General features: G+C 45.1%; 1 protein-coding gene across 1 annotated transcript; it reads right to left on the bottom strand.

Moving 5' to 3' along the window:
- Positions 1-1,771: 1,771 nt before the first annotated feature.
- On the bottom strand, positions 1,772-18,456 carry MRAS (muscle RAS oncogene homolog; the record flags this gene model as incomplete). The annotated part of the gene is made up of 5 exons (XM_079311227.1): positions 1,772-2,677; positions 5,119-5,198; positions 6,483-6,582; positions 9,751-9,904; positions 18,264-18,456. 5 exons carry the CDS (start codon positions 18,454-18,456, stop codon positions 2,578-2,580), a joined length of 627 nt encoding a protein of 208 aa, XP_079167353.1. The 3' UTR covers positions 1,772-2,577.
- Positions 18,457-18,943: the final 487 nt, after the last annotated feature.

Raw genomic sequence — 18,943 nt, 5'->3', positions numbered from 1 at the left:
AAACAAGTTGATGAACATAGAAGAAAATAACCATGCTTTCCCCATTGGCCACTACTCCATATTCTGTTGTTAATCTGCTCCTCTCCCCTCCTCCTCCTCCCCTCCATTATTCTGCAATAGCTGTTAGTTGCTAAAGGAGCCGAAGAAACAATTAAGAAGCTTTAGAAAAAGCAGATAATTTCTCACATGCAGTGCTGAGTATGCAGCAGATGTGACTCAAGAGATACACATGCTGTTTTCAGGCAAGCATTCCCAAGGGTTTAGATAAAAATAATAAGGATGAGGTGTTTCAGCAGAAATCAAGCTATTTTTAAGTGGAAGGGCCCTAGGGGGTATTAAAAGAGCTCCCTGAAAATGCCATCATCATCATCTTGTGTGTGGGATCCCATAGCATTAGTAGTGTATAATTAAAACTATTAAGCCAGCAGTCAGGCTAGACAGGGATTCTGGTAGGGAAGTGGTTACAGGGGGGATGCTGAAATGGGGTGGTTGCAAAGATCAGGCAATTTCTGATTTACTAGACGTTTTCAAAGCAGAACAAATTAAATGCCTGCAGGGAGAAGTTCCTCCAGAAGGCAGAGGCATCTCAAGGACCAGAATTTGAAGTGGATGGCTTCATTTGCTGCAGTTCTGTTCAGCCAGCACTGGCAGAAATGCTGTGATGGTCAGGAGCTACATCTCAGCTGACACAGCACATTGGTGCTTCACTGAGAGACCATGAGAGACACTTCTTTTCCAACATCCCTGCTTAATCCACCCCCAGCATCTGTCACCACACCAAAGGGACAGAGGCAGCACAGCCAGCATTACCCTAAGCAGCTTGCTGAGCCAACTCATAGGCTTTTGCCATCTTCTGGCTGTGATGAAGACTGGACAAATTAAGAACATGCTTCCATTAGCCTCATTCACCCAAAAAATAATCAGCAGCCAACTCACTTCTAAAAAGTGGCCTGGCAGAGGGTCGAGAAATTAAATCTGGTGGCAAATGGACAAGTATGGACAACTAAATTTGTGATGATCCATCTTGGATGGATCTTCAGTATCCAATATCAGGATTTTCTGTGCTCAGACACATATATCTTAGGCGTCCATACTCTGCCAATATTTTAAGTCATGCCCACAAAGCATATTTGAATAGGATTCAAGCTGATGAAAAGCAAGTTCCTACTTTTAAACAGGTTTGCTGACCATGTGAATGGAGCCAATGGATTCAATCCAGCAGATGACATTCCATTAAAGACGAATTTGCCACTTTGCACTTCTTACTGCCAGGAAAGGTGTGAAGGAACACGTGGCCCCTCCAGGATGTGCACAGCCATAGTTCTGTGCTGCAGATGGCAGTTTGAATGCTTGCAGGTTTTTTGCCTTGTCTGCTCATAAGGCATATTTTAAGTCCTTGCTGTTTTCAGGGAGACATTTTAGATACAGTCAGCTTATGAAGAGACACATCCCACTTGAATCATTTTAAAAACACCTCTTCCTTTCAAGTCACCAACTTGGCGAAGGAGGGAGAAGAAGAAACACTGAGCCAAACTCCATAAACTTATTTTTCTTCCTGTGTGTGTGACATGAGCCTGGGAAAAGCAAAACAATTAATCTACCCACGAGTGGCTTTGCAGGGAAAGGTTAAGGAATAATAGAGTGATTTAGATCACACCACTTTACATGCATTTATGAGGGAGAAATTTAACACCCAAATAACAAATTCAGTTCAGATTTTACTTCCTTTCTCCCTTCCTCTCCACCCCCCTCCCCCAAAAATGACATACCCTTCCATTTGTAAATTACTTTAATTTAAATACTTCCAGGTTAACAAAATGTCTTAAGTTTGACATGTCCAAAGTTACAAAACTGAAACAAAACCTCTTGACAAAGGGTAAGGAAAAAAAAATAATCCAAGCCCAAACCTCCTTTCCTAAACTGGAGTTTATGGTCTGTGAGCTGGCGACCCTCCAGAGTCTGACACAATGTCTGGAGCACCCAGAGCAGCTGGAATTAATTTTCTTCCTCCAAATCTATGCACTTCATATGAAGTTGTGTTTTGGCACTGCCGCCCAAGAGAGAGTCCAGTGCAAAAAATCTAAGCCTGGCCGTTGTTCTTTGCAAACCCAACACTCGCTGAGCAAACAACAAAAAGGAAGAAGAGGACAAAAAAAATTAAGAGAAAGAAAAACCCTTTCCCTTCCCCCACACATACACAGACAACTGTACCAAACAGGGGGCTATTCAAGGCTGTTCAGAAATGGGTCACAAAGAGAAATGTTTGCAGATAAAACCATCACTTTTTTTTTTACTTCTGCCTTGGTGGTTTTTTTTTCCTAATAAACATCATGGAGGTCCCTGGAAGGTGCTGGGGATCTTTGAGAGTCGAGGTCCTGCTGATGAATGTGCCCCCACTGGCACAGCTCCCAGGCTGGGGCTGATGTGCAGCCCCTCTCAGGTCCCGACCCTCCGAGCCGCCGTGGGGAGCCCCAGGGGCCGTGTGGGCATCAGCACCCAGCTGTGGCTCCTTGCCTGGGCTGGCAGGGGCTCAGCAGGGGAGGAGGGAGGCGTCCAAGGCACTCCCAGGGTGTCCCGTCACAAAATCACACACTGGAGTTTATGGGAGCCCGTGGCTCTGTCCCCTCGCCATTTGGTCTTTTTCTTCTTCTTCTGGCTTTTCTCTGGGATCTGTTGCCTGTTTTGGGAGACAGAGAAGAAAGCAGGCAGGTGAGACATAAGGCTGGGTTGGATCCAGAGCCCTGGGCAGCCTGCAGAGCAGCATCTCGTGTGCATGTACATATTTGCATACGTATCTCCATATACCCTTGCAGCACTGCGTGGCTTTTCATGCCACACAGCTGAGAGCTGCCTGCATTCTTCAGGAAGGGGGAAAGATGCCATTAAGGCTGATGGCAGGGATGTATAGCCTGCCAGGGCACTGTGCCTCCAGCTGCCCAGGATGAACTGCTGCCTCCTCCCCTGCCACAGGGGCTGCTCAGGGAACCAGGGATGCTCTAAGCTATGCAACATCATCCATTACACTGCTGGCACTCAGTAGGGAAGAAGATGAGAGCACAGAGAGCAGAGAAACACACTCTTCTGCCTTTCAGTTGGCATTGTCCTCAGCCAGCTGCACTGCTACAGACTTGGTGATGGAGGACAGCTAAAAAATAACAAACCAAAAACTAAGTTTGCCTCTCTGGTGGGGCTCTGGCTTCCTCTGAAGTTGTGAAGAGCACTGGAGCACAAAGAATGATCTGACCCCAGAAAGATGTCCCTGGCTGTCTGAATACACGAGAAACACACAGCTGAGAGCTGTCCTGCACTGTGCCCCAGAGATGTGAGCAGCTTCTGTTGAGGCTTTTCCCTGTCCTGTGAGATGAGGCACTGCCCAAATGCCTGTTGGCAGCTCACACAACTGTAGCAGCTACTCTGCCAGCCCAGCAGTGCAAATCCAGCAGAAGGCTCTGTAGCTCAAACACCCCATAGGCAGCCTGTAGATGTAGATTTTAGTGCAAGATAAAACATACAAACACTGCCAGCCTCTTTAGATTCAAACCTGAGAGTCTGAACTGTTCAAAAGCAGCCTCTGTCAGGTAATATGCCAGGCATTAAACCAAGTGTTTGTACCAAGTAATCCTGACCAGGATTTGAAAAAGCTCACTTGAAAACCAGGAAAACAATACTTGGTGCATGATGCTACCCTTGACTGCTGACAGTTTACAATATCCAAGAACCAAGCAGAGCTGCTTTGTGGCCAGTGACCAGACAGATCATACAGCATCTCCCTGCTCTAACTTAACCTGAGTTTCAGCTCTTCTGAACATTTCTGGTGCTCTTGATGTCACAGAGGGTTTCACCTGACTGGAAGGATTTTCACATCAGCTACTCAGGAAACTGAGGTGTACCACTTATTTTTGAGGTTAAGTGCATTTTCAGGGCTTGAAATTACTAATGCCTCATTACAATACTCCTTTCAGCCTGCCTGGAGTTGCATTATGTAGAGAAAGCAAATAAAGCCTTTCCATCTTATTTTGGCTGTTTTCCTTTCCTGCAGAACAGAATAGATGGTGGTAAGAGCTTGCTGCAACACAAAAGTAATATCTAGCCAGCTAATACTGAGTTACAGAACAGTTGGGAAAGAGCTTGGGACACTTCCAACTCAGTTCTCCAAAGACTTTCTGCCCTCTGCTTTTGAGACATGTGGGAAGAGTGGGCAGTACCATCTGCTTTTGATGGAGGCTGGCTTGAGGCTGTGCTAGGATATTCACAAGTACAGATATGCTGTGAATAAATGCCTTGTGGTTTAATTGCTGGGCGAGGCACTTTGACTGCACGGTGGGGAGGAGCACGACTGCAGCTCAGCGCCTCCCAAAACATGAAAAATGAGGGCCTGGAAAATCAGGCAGACAACAAGTGCCAGAAAAACAAATCTTCTCAGAGGGAACTGAGGTTATCAGCAGAGATGCTGGGATGTGTGCAGCTCTTTTCCTGCAGGGGAGCTGGGGTTGGAAGGCAATCCCTCCCTGTCCCTCCCAGCTGGCAGCCCGAGCAGGGATTCGCCCGGAGAGAGGAGCCTCCCAACACCAGCAAAGGCAGCTCATGCCAAAACTGGGAACAAACCTCTGCAGTCTGAGGAAACCTGGGGCTTAGCCATTAGCTCATACAGTTTCTCATACAAAATGGCTTAATTTTTTCCATGTAGTGAGCAGAAAATGTTAGAAGTCAACTACAACATTAGAATTTTGTAGAATTTTTTGTCAGTACTTTTTAACTTCTGGCAAGGCAAGACCCTGAGAGGACAAAACTATGAAAAACTAAATTACTGGTCCAGAGCTTTCAATGCCAGCCTTTCAGAGCTGATCATTATAGCAGGCTTTGCACTGTTCATTGAATAAAAAAAAATCATTATGACCACAGCTACTTCTTATTGTGCCTGGTACTGATGTCCTGCACAGGTAGCTAAGTGCTAGTAACATACCTAAGCATATTTAGGACAAGAAAGTTAATAAACACCAGAAATATCTCACCCCCAAGAAAACCTGGCTCCCCAGAAATTGGCTCCTGACTCCCTGGGCTGTGACTCCTGCACGTCCCATCCATGGAAGGGAAGGAAGGGAGGAGTTTGCAGCTCACCTTATTACCCTCACCAGATCATGGAAGGCCTTGTCCACGTTCAGAGGAGGGTCCTTGGCACTCGTTTCTATATAGGGAATCTGGAGGAGAGAAGTGTATGGTGAAAGAGATCAGTAACAGCCTGAGTGTTGGGATAATACTGTTTCAAAATGAAAAGCCTCAAGGCTGGAGAAATGGGCTGCTAATACCACGGAAATACAGGTAAACAAAACGTTGCCATGACACTGCTATCAACACCTTACAACAAGGTCAGGGAGAGCTTACAAAAGGTCTGGAATAAGCACCAGGCTAAACAGCTGCTATGGGAGCTCTGGGTTTGGGGAGAATAATCCCAGACTTCATGTCGTCAGATGTTCTCTCCCCCTGAGCTGTGCTGTGATATGAAAATAGCCGAAGGTTGTTGAAAGACCAGCACTTGCCAAAAATTCTTGCTTGCCACATTTTATTGGGACTACTGCATGAATATTTCATGACTACAATTCCCCTTCAGTGTAAAATGATCTTCCCCTTCAAAGTCTGACAGCCAGATGGGGCCTCCTAGAGTGCTTGTCCAGCACACTGGCAGATTTATAAAACTGCCTCTGATAAGGTATTTTCATGCATGGCCTTTTCCAAGGCGTGTGTATACAGATGGATACAACATGCTGTGCTGCAGTTTAGGTGTCCTGGCTCTGACAGAAACCAGATTCCTTGGGGAGGGAGGGGAGTGAACCTGCCCTGCCAAACTCCCATCGTGGTTTGCTCAGAAACCACCACACAGCTCGTCCTTTAGGCACAGCAAGCTGCCAAGAGGTCCCAGGCTTCTTTGCCTTTAACCTTTCCATTCATTCCACCTCCTAAGGGAGTTGTTGTCTCCCTCTGGGTATTCAGGGCTGCTGGCATTTAGAGGTGATTAGTGGAGCAGCATGTGATCTACACCCATCTAAACCAATTTCTCAGGCTAAACTAACAGCATGAATAATGCAGAGCTAAGATGGTGGGCCAGATTTATATGGGCTTAACAACCCTGTTAACTTCATTATCTTTAACAAACTGAGGCACCTGGCTATACCTCCTAATGCCTGACTCTGCCTTTTCACTCCAGGAGAGTGCACTTTCTTCCCTCATCCTTCTCACCACTTTCAGACACCTTGTACCTAAGTCTTAGTGATGGCCACAGCTCAGCTACAGCAGAGATTCTGGTTTCACTGATAAATTGGCCCTACTGAAAGGAAACTGCATAGCTGCTACTTTGTAGTAGTCAACAATGTATTTACAAATATTTCATTGTAAGCTTTAATTCAGCTCCTAATGAGCACGGATTTCAATTCTGAATGCCTGTAATGGAACTTTCAATAACCCATTAAATAATCCCACAAACTTACGTTATGTTTTGTTGCCATTTCTCTCCCCTGTTCTCTTGTAATTTTCCGTAAGTGCATTAGATCAACTTTGTTTGCCACCAAAATCATTGGAAAAGACTCCCTGGAAAAAATCAAAACCACCATCCAATTATTAACAGACTACAACAAAAATTACATGCATAAATTTCACTTTTTGATGCTGGCATCATCTAACATTTTCAGCTGCAGACATACCACATATGTGTAAAGAAATACAAAGAAAACCCCCAGGCTGTGCTATACATATGTTCATATTGTAAAAATTTACTTGACAAGTTGCATGCATGCACATATTCATTGTTATTTGTAGGGACTTCAGGAACTTATTGTCACATTTTTCCAATGCCTGATGATAACTAAGCCTGAAGATCCAACTAGGTGAAGAAAGATCTAGAGAATTAGCCAGAAAATAAACTGAGACATAAAGACAGAACTTGGACAGGAGACTGGGACTCTTTTGTAGCAGTTAAGGCATCTCAGTAACTGCATATCTTGGCAAGATACTGAGGGATGATGGAAGAATTGGAGTAATTTCATTCCTGGTCATCCACTGAGTGACTCTGTGGGGGAAGGAAAGATGGCCTCTGGGAGCTGGTGCTTAGAGAGGGACATCAAATGGTGGAGAAAATGAGTGGGAGCAAAAAAATGCCCATCAACTGTTATCCCAAGACAAACTGAGCTTGGCAGTGGTAGCTGGAATGAGGCTGGAGAGAACCAGAGAGATTTGCTTAGATTCCAATGCTATTATCTACAATCTCCTGTTTCTAATCCCAGAAAAAAATACCAAACCCATCTCCCTCTGTAATAATACTCAGTATTTCCTTAACTACCAGGCATGTAAGCACCACCACGTGAGAAGAGATCCATCTATCCACAGCACATCCTATACATGGCTCTCCCCCTGTCCCCCTGCAGAAAGCTCCACTGTTCAGTGATGAACAGAACCAAGGCTGGAGCCATGGGAGGTGTTGGCAATGCCACTCTCTCCTCTGGCTGCAGAGCAATCAGCTGCTGCAGGGCCTCAGCCACTGCTGGGAGGGAGGAGGTCCTTCTGATCACTGACAGTTACTGCAGTATTGTTGTCTTATGTTTAACTTTAAACCCTCCTAAATGATCCCAGTGTTCTCTGCTCTAACAGAGCTGATTTTACTGGGGTAAGGAACAGCTGGTCGTACTCATTTCTGTATAAACCACTTTCCTGGGTAACTCTGGATTTTTAAACAGCATTTCTGGGTCATTTTTCATCGAGATGATAAGAGCTCCATCTTCCCTTTGGCACATTGCCCCATTGCTCTGGCTGGAAAAATACCGTACTGCACTCTGCATTTTAAATGAGTCTTAGAGTTATTCATTTTGATAATGTGACTGTGATTTAATGTTAATACCTGAGCATTGATATATCTTGACTCTGATCCTTCTGGAGCAAAATATTTGCTTGTCTGGATTATTTGACTGCTTTTTGGCTTGCAGCACATTAGATTAGAAAGGGATTACTTTTGAATGGTATCCCATTTGCCTTGTTTACATCAGGCATAAAACCCTGTGGGGACTTTGTTCCCTATTGTAAGCTGTACAACTGGTAGTTGGACAAAGCTGCTACAGTTGGGAATTTTACTATAATGAAAGTTGTGGAAAGAAATGGGAGGAAGGCTTTGAACAGCCCTGCTAACACAGCAGCCTGCAATTCTTTGGGATTTTAAGTTGCCAAAGCTGCCTGCCGGACTGAAAAGCAGGGTGATGTTTGCTCCCAGCTACCTGTGGGTTTGGCAGGAGGGTTTTCACTCACTCTGCTCCACTGCTGTGATTTTGTGACCCAGCTCAGGTTTTGGATGAAGCATTAATACACTCCTCACGCTGGGAGAGGCGCTGAGCAGGGAAACACAAACAGCCTCACCAGCCTGTTTCACTTCCTGCCTCTCACACGCTGCTGCAGCATTTGCACGGCGTGTGGGGGGTAAAAGTTTCAGTCCAGAGCAAACAGTGAACATCACATCTTATTTTCACCAAGTTAAAATAGATAAAATCAGCATCAGACTGGGGCCGGTTACAGGAAATTCTGTCCAGTTTCCTTCAGCTTTTAGAAACAGATTTACTTTGCCCTAAGCTAAGCCAGCAGTGCTTAGACTGCTGTGATCTGAGAGGCTGACTGAGTGACTGACATTCTTCTTCATTTAAATGAAATCAAAGGGAGGTTTTTCCTCTACTTTTCACTCTTGTGGGCTACACTTTGGATGCTTTACTGGAAGAGCTGTCAGCTGTGAACCTCACATGATACAAGTCCACCCTTCCTGTGGGGAAGTTATTCAGAGCTGTGAAAGGAAGCCAGCAACGAGGCCCAAACCCTCTGGTGACTTTTCTTGATGACTTCCATAATTAAAAGCCATTATGAATGGAAAAACTAAGTGTTTCAAATCTGCAGACATATAAGGGCTTAATTCACACCCCACCCACTGAGGATGGATCCACTGCCTCTTGAACCAGGATAGGAAGAGGGAGTTATCTTGGAGGTAAACCAGCAGCTTCCCCTCACTCTGCCAGAACACATTTATTTACCATGATTAAACTCCCAGTGCTACCTTCTCCCCTGCACATGCAAGGAGGAGACACGCCCTTTCTTGCTGTCTCCCCAGGCACAGACAGATGTTTTATTCTGTCCAATTATTTGCTGCAGAGCACAGTGCATTAATTACATTACATCCCTGGTAATAAATACAGTCCCTTCCAGCATGAGTTCTTCCCCCTTTAAGACACTTGTTCACACCCCCAAATTAAGCAGGACCTTCAAAGGTGTGTTTAGCACAAGCCAGGCAAAGGAAGATGATGCCAGCATACACTAAATAATTAGGGCTGAATGCTTGCTGACTCCCTGCTGGTGATCCCAAAGTGCCTGCACTGTGCACAGAGCATCCTTCCCCCTCTTTAGAGCTGAGCTGGTTACCTTCAAAGGTGTCTGATGTCTCTTTCTCACATTGCTCTGCCAGACCATTCTGGCAGAAGTTTCTCCCTTCCAGACACATTTTCACTCCACTGTAACACTACTGACCCTTTCCAATTGGAAGCACTTCATGCTTATCACAGAAGTAAATCACTTCTCATTCACCGCACTGAGGTCCACAAATCAATCCCACACAAGGATCTGTCCTGGGACACGCAGAGGGCAGAAGTTGGATGAGATGTGCAGCCATGGCCATGTTCAGCCATTGCCAGGATGGCAGGCAGGACAGGCAGTGTCCAGCCCAGTGGCACCCACCTGTCCTTGACTCGGAGGATCAGCTGGTGGAAGCGGTCCACGTGCTCGAAGCTGGCCTTGTCTGTCACCGAGTAGACGATCAGAAAACCATCTCCAGTCCTCATGTACTGCTCCCTCATTGCACTGAACTCCTCCTGGCCTGCAGTGTCCAGAACTGGGACAGAAGAGACAGGTTTTTAATTACTGTAGCAGCTGCCACCACTAGGTGTCCTGTGGCCTTTCTGCCTCTGCTGGGCTTGCTCAAAGACTCCAAGATCTGACAAAATCAAGTTGGATGGACAAGGAGGTTTCTGTCCCAGACCTAAGTTGGGAGCACATGGAGGGGAAGATGACTATATGGATTTCATTTTCCTTTTCCAGTACCAAATACTGATCACTGAATTTGGAAAGTTGCTCCTCTGGCAAGATATGGCCCAAAGGTTTTCAAAGACCTCCCAACTTTTCCCTCTTCCAGCAAAGAAAACCCTGGAAGATTAGCTAAAAGCCAGTTTAAATGTCAGGGATAACCTACAAAATGTGTGATGAAGTAGTGCTGGAAGACAACCCAAAGTAATAGTTACATTTCCCTTTCCTCAACACCTGGATATTATTTCTAGACAGTTTTGTCCTTTCGGAGTAAGCCTTGGGGAACTCCCCTTAAATATTTAATCCCCAATGACATGCTGATACTAAGGAGGTAACTAAAACAGATGGAAAAGCTTTCAGTGCCTTGCATATCCAGTACAGTGATCACATTTCTGTGAATAAATCTATGCTCAAATCTCCTAAAACACCTCAGTTGTGACAGCCACCCAGATGCAGTTCCCCGCTAGAATAAACTGAATGGAATCATAACTCACTGATTCTCCATGGATCTGTCTCATAGGGGGTCCCACCACCTATGGAACAAGGTACCCCAGCATACTGATACACACATCAGTGCTAGTTCCTGAGCCCCAGCTTTGTGCACAGCCAGGATTTTGGCAGGAGGAGGGTACCAGAAGAGTTCTCAGTTTAGGCTATGCCAGTACAAACAAGGGGTGCACTCAAAGTGCATCAGCTGCTCAGAAGTACTAGTCCTAATGCATTGTTGCACCCCAAAGGGAAATGTGGGACCTTCATGATGACTGGGAACATTTTCACATCCCAGTGAACTGGGCTGGGTGGGAAAACTGTTTTGCCTCTGCTGTACAGCTGTGGTGTAAACATCTGCTGCCCACAGGTGATGGGGAAAGCCCAGGGCAGCCGTGGATGGAGTCAGTGGCAGGAGCATACTGCTGACAGAGCAGCAGGGCTTGATGTAGGTTTGTCTAGTCTGAACAGGCCTACAGACCCAGCAAGGTGCTCCCTGCAGGGTAAAGTGCTCAGGCTGCCCCAGTGTCCAGATGTCCATGATAAAGGCCACTTTTCTGCATCAGCACAGGTGAGTACACTGCACATCACAGTACACCCCACGAGTCAGCCACTCACCTGCACTGGAGGAATAGACAGCTACAGTGCAAGACCTGGACACCTTCCTTGGGGATGGCAGGCCCTTTACAGCCTTCAACCTCATTTGTTCTCCTTAACTGGTGTTGAATGTCTGTTTTCATGAGCTCTTAAGGTAAAAAGAGATTCTAGGCTCTTACAAAGATCCTGAGATTTAGGCTTATTTGCCAAGACTGAAAGCCACCCGAGTCTCTTCATAGACTTTTATCCTGCTCCTCCCCTCTAAATCTAGGAAACAAGGGCATTTAGGCTATTCTTAAGGACTGTAAATAAAAAATAAAAAAGAATAAAATAAAAACAATGCAAAGAGACTGCATGTGCTGATAAATTTCTACGCCCTGGGCGGAATTGCTACTATGGAATAAGGTCAGGACTCTGGAGCTGGGACAGAAGAGGAAATTAATCTTTCCTACCTGCCCAACCTGTACAGAGAGGCTGGGCTGCCCTCATCTGACTCCTGCAGCAGCTAGACATGGTGTCAGGGCAGGGCTGAGCTGACAACCAGCACACCAACCCAACTTGTGGTGGAGTGGGAGAGCTGAGCCCTCCTTCCCCCTGAGACAGGGCAGGTGCCCCAGCACAAACTGTGGGCAGGAAGGTGGAGATGGATGTGCTGTATCCTGCATGGTAATTTGCTTAGGGACTTCCCCTTGCTCTGCCACATTTGTAAACTTCCCATAAAACACATAAGAAGCATCCAGCTCTGCTTTTGCACCCATCAACCCATACCCAGCTGCTGCCCCTGCATCCCCTGGGAGAGGGGGCAAGCCCTGGTGGGGGCTTGTGGGGATACCCCACTGCATGGGGCTCTCCCACCTTGCCTGGATCTTGGCCATCACACCAAACACAGGCAGAGCTGCTGCGTCAGCAGCTGCTATTTAAAGGGAATTCACTTGCAGCATTGATAAAAAGGAGAGCAAGTCCAGACAGCATTTAAAATGGCAATTTGAAAGTGTAAGTAAAAGACACACAGCAGTGAAGGTTAAGGTTAATCTCACATGGGTTATTCACACAAAATTAAGCATTGTGTAGATGGCCAGAGACAATCCTTGTCTCAACTCTAAATGTGCTCTTCATCAAGGCAAACCCCAGCCTAACACTTTTGTGCTTTGTGAGTTGTAAGCAACAGAGGAGAGTAATCTGGATCCTTTGTAGGCAGGACAGGACCACATCCTGAAAAGCATCAGCACCAAAAAAGGGCCAGATGTAAGTGGCTTTGCTTGTGGTATCTTTTGGCATAAAATCTTCAAGATGACTCCTACCTATAGAAACTGGCAAGAAGAAACCTTAGGAAGGGGTAACTCAGGAGATTTAGCATGTTAGCCAGCATTCACCTTCTTCTAAAATTCCTGTTCCTGCAGACAGGAGGGCAGAACACAGAAATAATCATGAGCAGAGAACTGTGAGCTGGTACACTTTAAACCACCAGTTGCCCCACTGGCAGCACATAAATCCCAGCAGGGAAACAAGGCTGGACCAAAGCACAGAGGGTTTCTCCTACCTCATTTTGCCAAGAACTGAAATCTGACTCATAGGCTGCACAGTGCATTATTAGGGACTTCCAACAGAAAACTTGGTGAAGTTCTCATAAATCTGGCCAGAGAAGGAAGGAGGAACAATTATGAAAGCATTTAGGTAAGCTGAAGGAGAGAGAAGCTGAGGATGATGTCTGATGTAGGAACAGACATCCAAAGAGGGCAAGGCCATTTACAGCTATCATGAGACCAGCTAGAGACTAAACTAAGAGCAATTAGGCTGTGAGAGCCCAGCAGGAAGGTCTCCTGCCCTGCAGGTAAGAGGCTGCTGAGTGAAGAGATGGCCTTTTCCACTTTCCAGTGGATGCGACCCCCAGCTGCTGTGATGAACTCCTTGCTAATTAAATCCTGCCCCTTTAGAGCTCTCCACACCATTTCCCTGTGAATCCTGATGGGTTATGCAAGAGTGCAGCTGCCTAAAGAGCACTTCTGAGCAGGCACAGGAGCCCAGGAATACACAGGAATTTGTGGACCAAAATAGAAGCCCTTGGTCCTTCAAAGTGCTTCATGTGGTGACATCTCTGCATCCAACAGTGCTCCAAGTGCCCATCCAGAGACAAAGGCACTTGGTGAATCTAAACCAAGGGCAGAGTCACACTGTGAACTCCAAATCAACAATGGCATTGCTTTTTCTGGAGCCTGGGCTGGGTTCAGTTCAAACACAGCCTTCCCAACCTTTGAGGAGCTCAGATCTGGTTGTGCAGGTGAGTTCTTCTCTTTTCATATCTAGGCAAAATTTCCTCCTACATCTTTACCTTTACATTGCCAGGCAGCTGGGTGTATTAGTCACCTCAAGAGAGTTTCTCCACTGTTCATGGCATCTAGAGGGGATAAGGATGAACTGAAAGGCACATTAACCATTTTCTGTCCTCCAGCCTTTGTGTTTCACTGCTCTGCAGCTTGTTACCTAAAGTCATGGGAAAATTTAACTTGAATTGCCAAGTCAAACTCCAGAGCCTCAGACTGAAGAAAGCCACCTCCCCAGTCTGTCTTCTCCCATCAGCAGACCTGGGAGAGGGCACTCCTGTCAGCCACTGCCTTCAGCTGAGCAACTGCTATTCTGGGCACTGCACACATGGAGTACTGGGGCCACAGCTCCTATTCTGAATCCCCACAGCCCAAGCCACCTTGAAGAGGTTTGAGGTGCCCTTGCTGTGCAAAAGGCAAGGCAGATGCTTCACTTGGTCACTGCTGCTTGTCAGACAGAGCCATACAGCCCCTGGCATGACAGCTTTCCTCAGCAAAATACACATGATAGGAAAACACTGGGGCTTTTATGAGTCCTTCTGTGCCCTAGCTAAATACACAGATGTTATAACATGGAAAACCCAAGTACTTGAATTCTTGCTCTTTCTTTAAGCAAAAAGAAGAGAGGAGTCTTCAGGAGAAAGACTTCTACAGCAATGAACAGAATAAAGATGCAAGCCCTTAAAGGAGCTTTCTCTAACAAAGGGCAAGTATTCAAAGCCTTGCATTTTCCATGTTGCAACATCAAAATTTTCCTGGCAGGAAAAAAATCCCCACAACCCAAGACAAAACCCCCTCTTTCATGGTTGCAAAATCCCAGCAATTAAGGGAGGGGAAATACTGTACACACAAATAAAAGAATGAAAGTACAAATTTAACTTGAATTTTAATGCTCTCAGTGATGCTACTGAAAGTCTAAATTAACAAAAATGAGAAGAAAGAGAGTCACAAACCAACCCTTCTGCCTGCAAATCTGAAGTGATCTTTGAATTCCCTCAGGTTTCATGGCTGAGTTGATCTCAAGTTTCTTGAGAAGAAAAGCAGACAGTGTACCCAGGGATGACTACCCTCAACAAAAAGGGATGCAAGGGATAGACAGGTGGAAAGGCAGAGAGAGTGGGGGAAGGAATGGAGCTTGGTGTGACTGCACAGGGGTGCACACCAGGCTCTGCAGGTCCAGCCCAGCACCGGGGCACCCCAGGACTGGGCGGACTTGGGAAAAGAACTGGAAGGGAAACTGGAGCTCAGGAGCAGAGACAACTTCTAGGCTGTGAGAGTTTCATCAAAATCATTCCAAGGAAAGGAAGAAAACAGAGACCACAGCTCCCTTTCATCCAACACAATTCCTTGTTTGGCCAGCACCAATTGGCACAGCCCTACTGACAGCTAAGATTTCAGCCCAACTCCCCAACAAGACCAAGCCATGAGCTTGTGGTCATCTCTTCATCTCCCTTTCCTTGCCACCTTTTTATCTCTGTGTGGTGCGTAAGCCATAAGGAATTCTGAACCATAGGGAATTTTTTGCCATATGAAGGTATTTCACTTTTGGCTTCATGCCCAGATTAATAATTCCAGACTGGCATTTTGCAGCCACACCAGAAGAAATCCTTTGCTACTGGCTAAATTAGCCTGCACAAATAAAGGAGTGTATAAAATTAATCAGAGCAATGCAATTGGAATAAGAGCTAATCAAAGCAGATTAACCCTGGCCCCCATTTAATTCTGACCTTGTGTCTGCACAGCACCTGTGTGTGAGTGCATTTCACCAAGCACAGCACTGTGCTGATTTCAGCACAAGCAGCAGGGAATAAGCCAAGATAACATATTTAGAGAAAAGTGGATGCTGATCCTAAAGCCTCATTAGAGTGGCAGCAACCAAAAAATGGGCTAGCCACAAATTGCCTGTGCATCTTTGATGCAGGTTAAGTGCCCTTTTCCACTCTACAATGCTTGTCTTCCAAGACCATCTATGGTCTTCTAAAGCTGGCACAACATCAACAGTAAAGTGGTTCTGTGTAGTGTGGAACATGAACACAACAAACCCAGGTCCCACAACCTTCAGGGAGGCAGGGAGCTATCACAGACAACTCTTTGGTGAGAAAAATAGAGAGATATGCCCAAGCCAAAGAACAAACAGGTAAAAGATTTTGAAGGTAACTCTTGCTCCAATATCTAAAATCAAACCCTATTCCATTTCAGTCTACTTTCAGTGAGTGATTTCAGCAAAGGAAAAAAATGCAAGTCAAACATTTCATCATGCAGCCAGTTAGTGCTGCTGAATAAATGTGGGTGAAGGTCTTCATGGAGGGAAGCCAAATGCTTTATGCAAGCTGGCTAGCAGAAGGGTTTTTTTCACAACATAATGCTGGTGCAGTTACAAAATGCTTGAGATGCTTTGTACAGAACTGCTCAGGCAACAGCCTGGAAAAGGGTGGGCTGTTTCCTGTTTTTAAAATTATTGGATGTCCATGTATTCAGTTTTTACAAAATAATAACTGTTTCTGAAAACTTCAAAACTTATAGGGAGCCCTTCAGGCTATATGCTTACTTTGTTGTTCATGTTCCAAAACTAGTTCCTATTTTGGGGGTAGGCAGCTGTTTCTGCCCACCACGCCCTGCATGAAACCTCAGCTTGTAACGGCTTTGTTCATTAAGAACAACTGGAAAGTCTAGGATTTATCATGATGCATCTTTACCCTTCCTATCATGTTTGTCCCTAATTTTATACTGTAAGTGATTCATGTAGCCACAACAAGAGCAGCTGTCCCAGAATATGGTGACCTCAGAATGGCCTAGATAAAGAGCCTGTGACAGTGTTAGTCAGTCTTGGTGCCCTGTTTCTGCTGGGCAGATGGAAAAGGGTCACATCCTTTTTCAGGCAAGAATATTGCCTTTCTTCCAAAATTATGACTGTTCAAAATCTCAAGTGGTAGGAAAGAGAAGCAGCTGCAGTTTCACTTCCCTGGCTGTGAAGCATCTGTAGGCACACAAGCCCTGGAAGTCAGGGATTCCCAACATGCCATTCAAGGCCACAGCTGAATTCAGTTCAGCAATTAAGCTCCATCTGAGCAAAAGACAGACTTTTTGATTAAAACAAAGGGTTAAGTTTCTGCTTGTTGGAAAACAATTTCTCTCACCACTCTCACTTAGATCAGGTTTGGTTGAGGTTTTTGTGTTGTTTTGGTTTTTCTTTTTTGTCTAAACAAAAATTCCAAATATTCAGTGAAATTCATTCCTACTTTTCAATAATTTGCAAAACTGAGGCTGTTTCAGGTAACAACAACAAGTAGAGCAGGTGGCAGGTGGTGTGTATATATATATATATATATATATATACACATATATACATGTAATCAGAACATACCAGTGAAGATAAAAGTTGTTCATTTTAGAGGGCTGGATTCTGGACTCAAAATAATGAATTTAATTTACAATAGGGCTGGATTTTTCTTTTATACAGGACTGGCATTTTAATAATAACAGTCTTGTATACATTATGAGATGGTTAATTGGGAGCAGATATCTCTAATGCAGATGACAGGAATTAGCATTTCAGCACCAATATCACAAATATTGCTTCACATCAACTATTAACATATTCAAATGAACAAATGTTGGCCAGATTAACTTGTTTCATTGTTTTCTGGTTTTGGTTTTTAAATACTGAATAAAAATTGTTCTTTTAAGGAGTTGTGGCCATTTGTACTAAATTATATCTGATAAATCCTTAAGAGTGCAACTAAGATCTCAAGTTCCCAAACCAAGCTGACAGTCTTCACAGCAAACCCCACCAGCATCCACATTCCACCACTCAAGATAATCCCCCAGTTTTCTGTCCCCACACACCAAAGACACTCATGCAGAGACACCAAAGATCTTGAACACCTTTGTGACAAGAGGGAGGAGGTAGGACTTGGCACGAGTGGGACTAAATTTAGTTCAGTTATGTTAGGGGCCACATGCATGAACTTGGGTAATTAAGGCAGAAAATACTGACTTACTTTTAAATACTACCTAATCATTGTATAAAGCAAAACAAAACTTAAAACATTTAAGAGCAAGATTCCCTTTGTCTGCCTCATTCAGCTTTAAGTAACACAGGGCTTTCTCCTCACCTGCTGATAAAGGTGTTTGTGTTTTGTTTTGTTTTTTTTTCTTTTGTCTGTGTTTCACTGTTGTTTAGTTTAAAAAAAAAAAAAGAAGGCAGTTTTCCTTCAACGAACTGAAAACTCTTGGTTACAACAGATTTCTGATCTCCACACTGGTGCCCTACCCATATTTAAATAAAACAAATTAATTAAATGTGAAAACATCACACCTGAATGACTGGATTTAAGAGCTGTAACAATTCTTCCCTAACAGCAAACAACAGTTTTGATTAAATGTTCTTTCTGGTTATAACCCTCACTGAGTTACCCACTCAGTGTTATTTCCCAGGAGATGAGCTCAATCCCAATGAAGGATCACCAGCAATAGCCACCTGGCAGTGCTGTCATTCACTGACTGCAGAAACCTACTCCAAATGTCAGTGAGGATCTCTCACAGGGCTACAAGAAACACTTCTCTGTGGAAATGGAACCAATGCAACTGGAAGCAGAAGCTTTGCTGGAGACCAGCTGCAGACCATGCACTGCAGCTCAGGTCCTGCCAGCCCACAGCAGAGCAGGAAGGACAGAGGGACACAATGTGCTGTGGGAGACACTGAGGTCTATTTGCAATTGTGCTCAGCTAGAAGGGAAAGAGGATCATGAATAGTTTGCTTACCATCAAGGATTGCCCACTGCCCATCTATTTCTGTGTGCTTCAGGTAGGAGTCCTCAATAGTTGGGTCATAGTCTGGCACAAAAATCTTCTGGAAAAACTGAATAGTGAGAGCGCTCTTGCCCACACCACCATCTCCAACGACCACCAGCTTGTACGTGGGGAGGTTTTCACTGGGAACTGCACTTGTAGCCATCCTTCCAGTGTGCACCTGCTGGGAAAGACATCACCTCAGTCACTCAGCAGCAAAAGAGGGCAATGTGCAAGGCAGCTTTTACCTGCTGCTAAGAAGTGAGAATGGAGGCAGCTCAGACATCCAAAATCCTTTTGGACAGGAGCAGCAGCAGCAGCCCTCCCCAACAGCTCTACTCCAACTCAGACCCAGCACTTACAAGTGCAGACAGCTCCACCATTGTGCCTTGTTTACCCCTGCCTTGTCTAGCATTGCTAATTGTCACCAAATGCACATGCAACACCTATGAATACCTTTCCTATAGGGGCTGGATCCACACAGCAATGACAGAAACCACCCTGGCTCTGTGCACCTATCAAGCTCCTGGCAGTTTCCTGTTGCCAGTGACAAAATCCTATTGATAAGTCAGAGTTGTGCTATTCCTCACTGCTTAACCCAAGGTATAGAAAACATTAAATGGTGTTTAATAGGGCCAGATCTGCAGGCAGAA

This window comes from Erithacus rubecula (genome assembly GCF_903797595.1).
Source record: "Erithacus rubecula genome assembly, chromosome: 8".
In the NCBI taxonomy this organism is placed as follows: Eukaryota; Metazoa; Chordata; class Aves; order Passeriformes; family Muscicapidae; genus Erithacus; species Erithacus rubecula.
The sequence above is the reverse complement of the archived record's forward strand: the minus strand, read 5'-3'. Positions and strand labels throughout refer to the sequence as shown.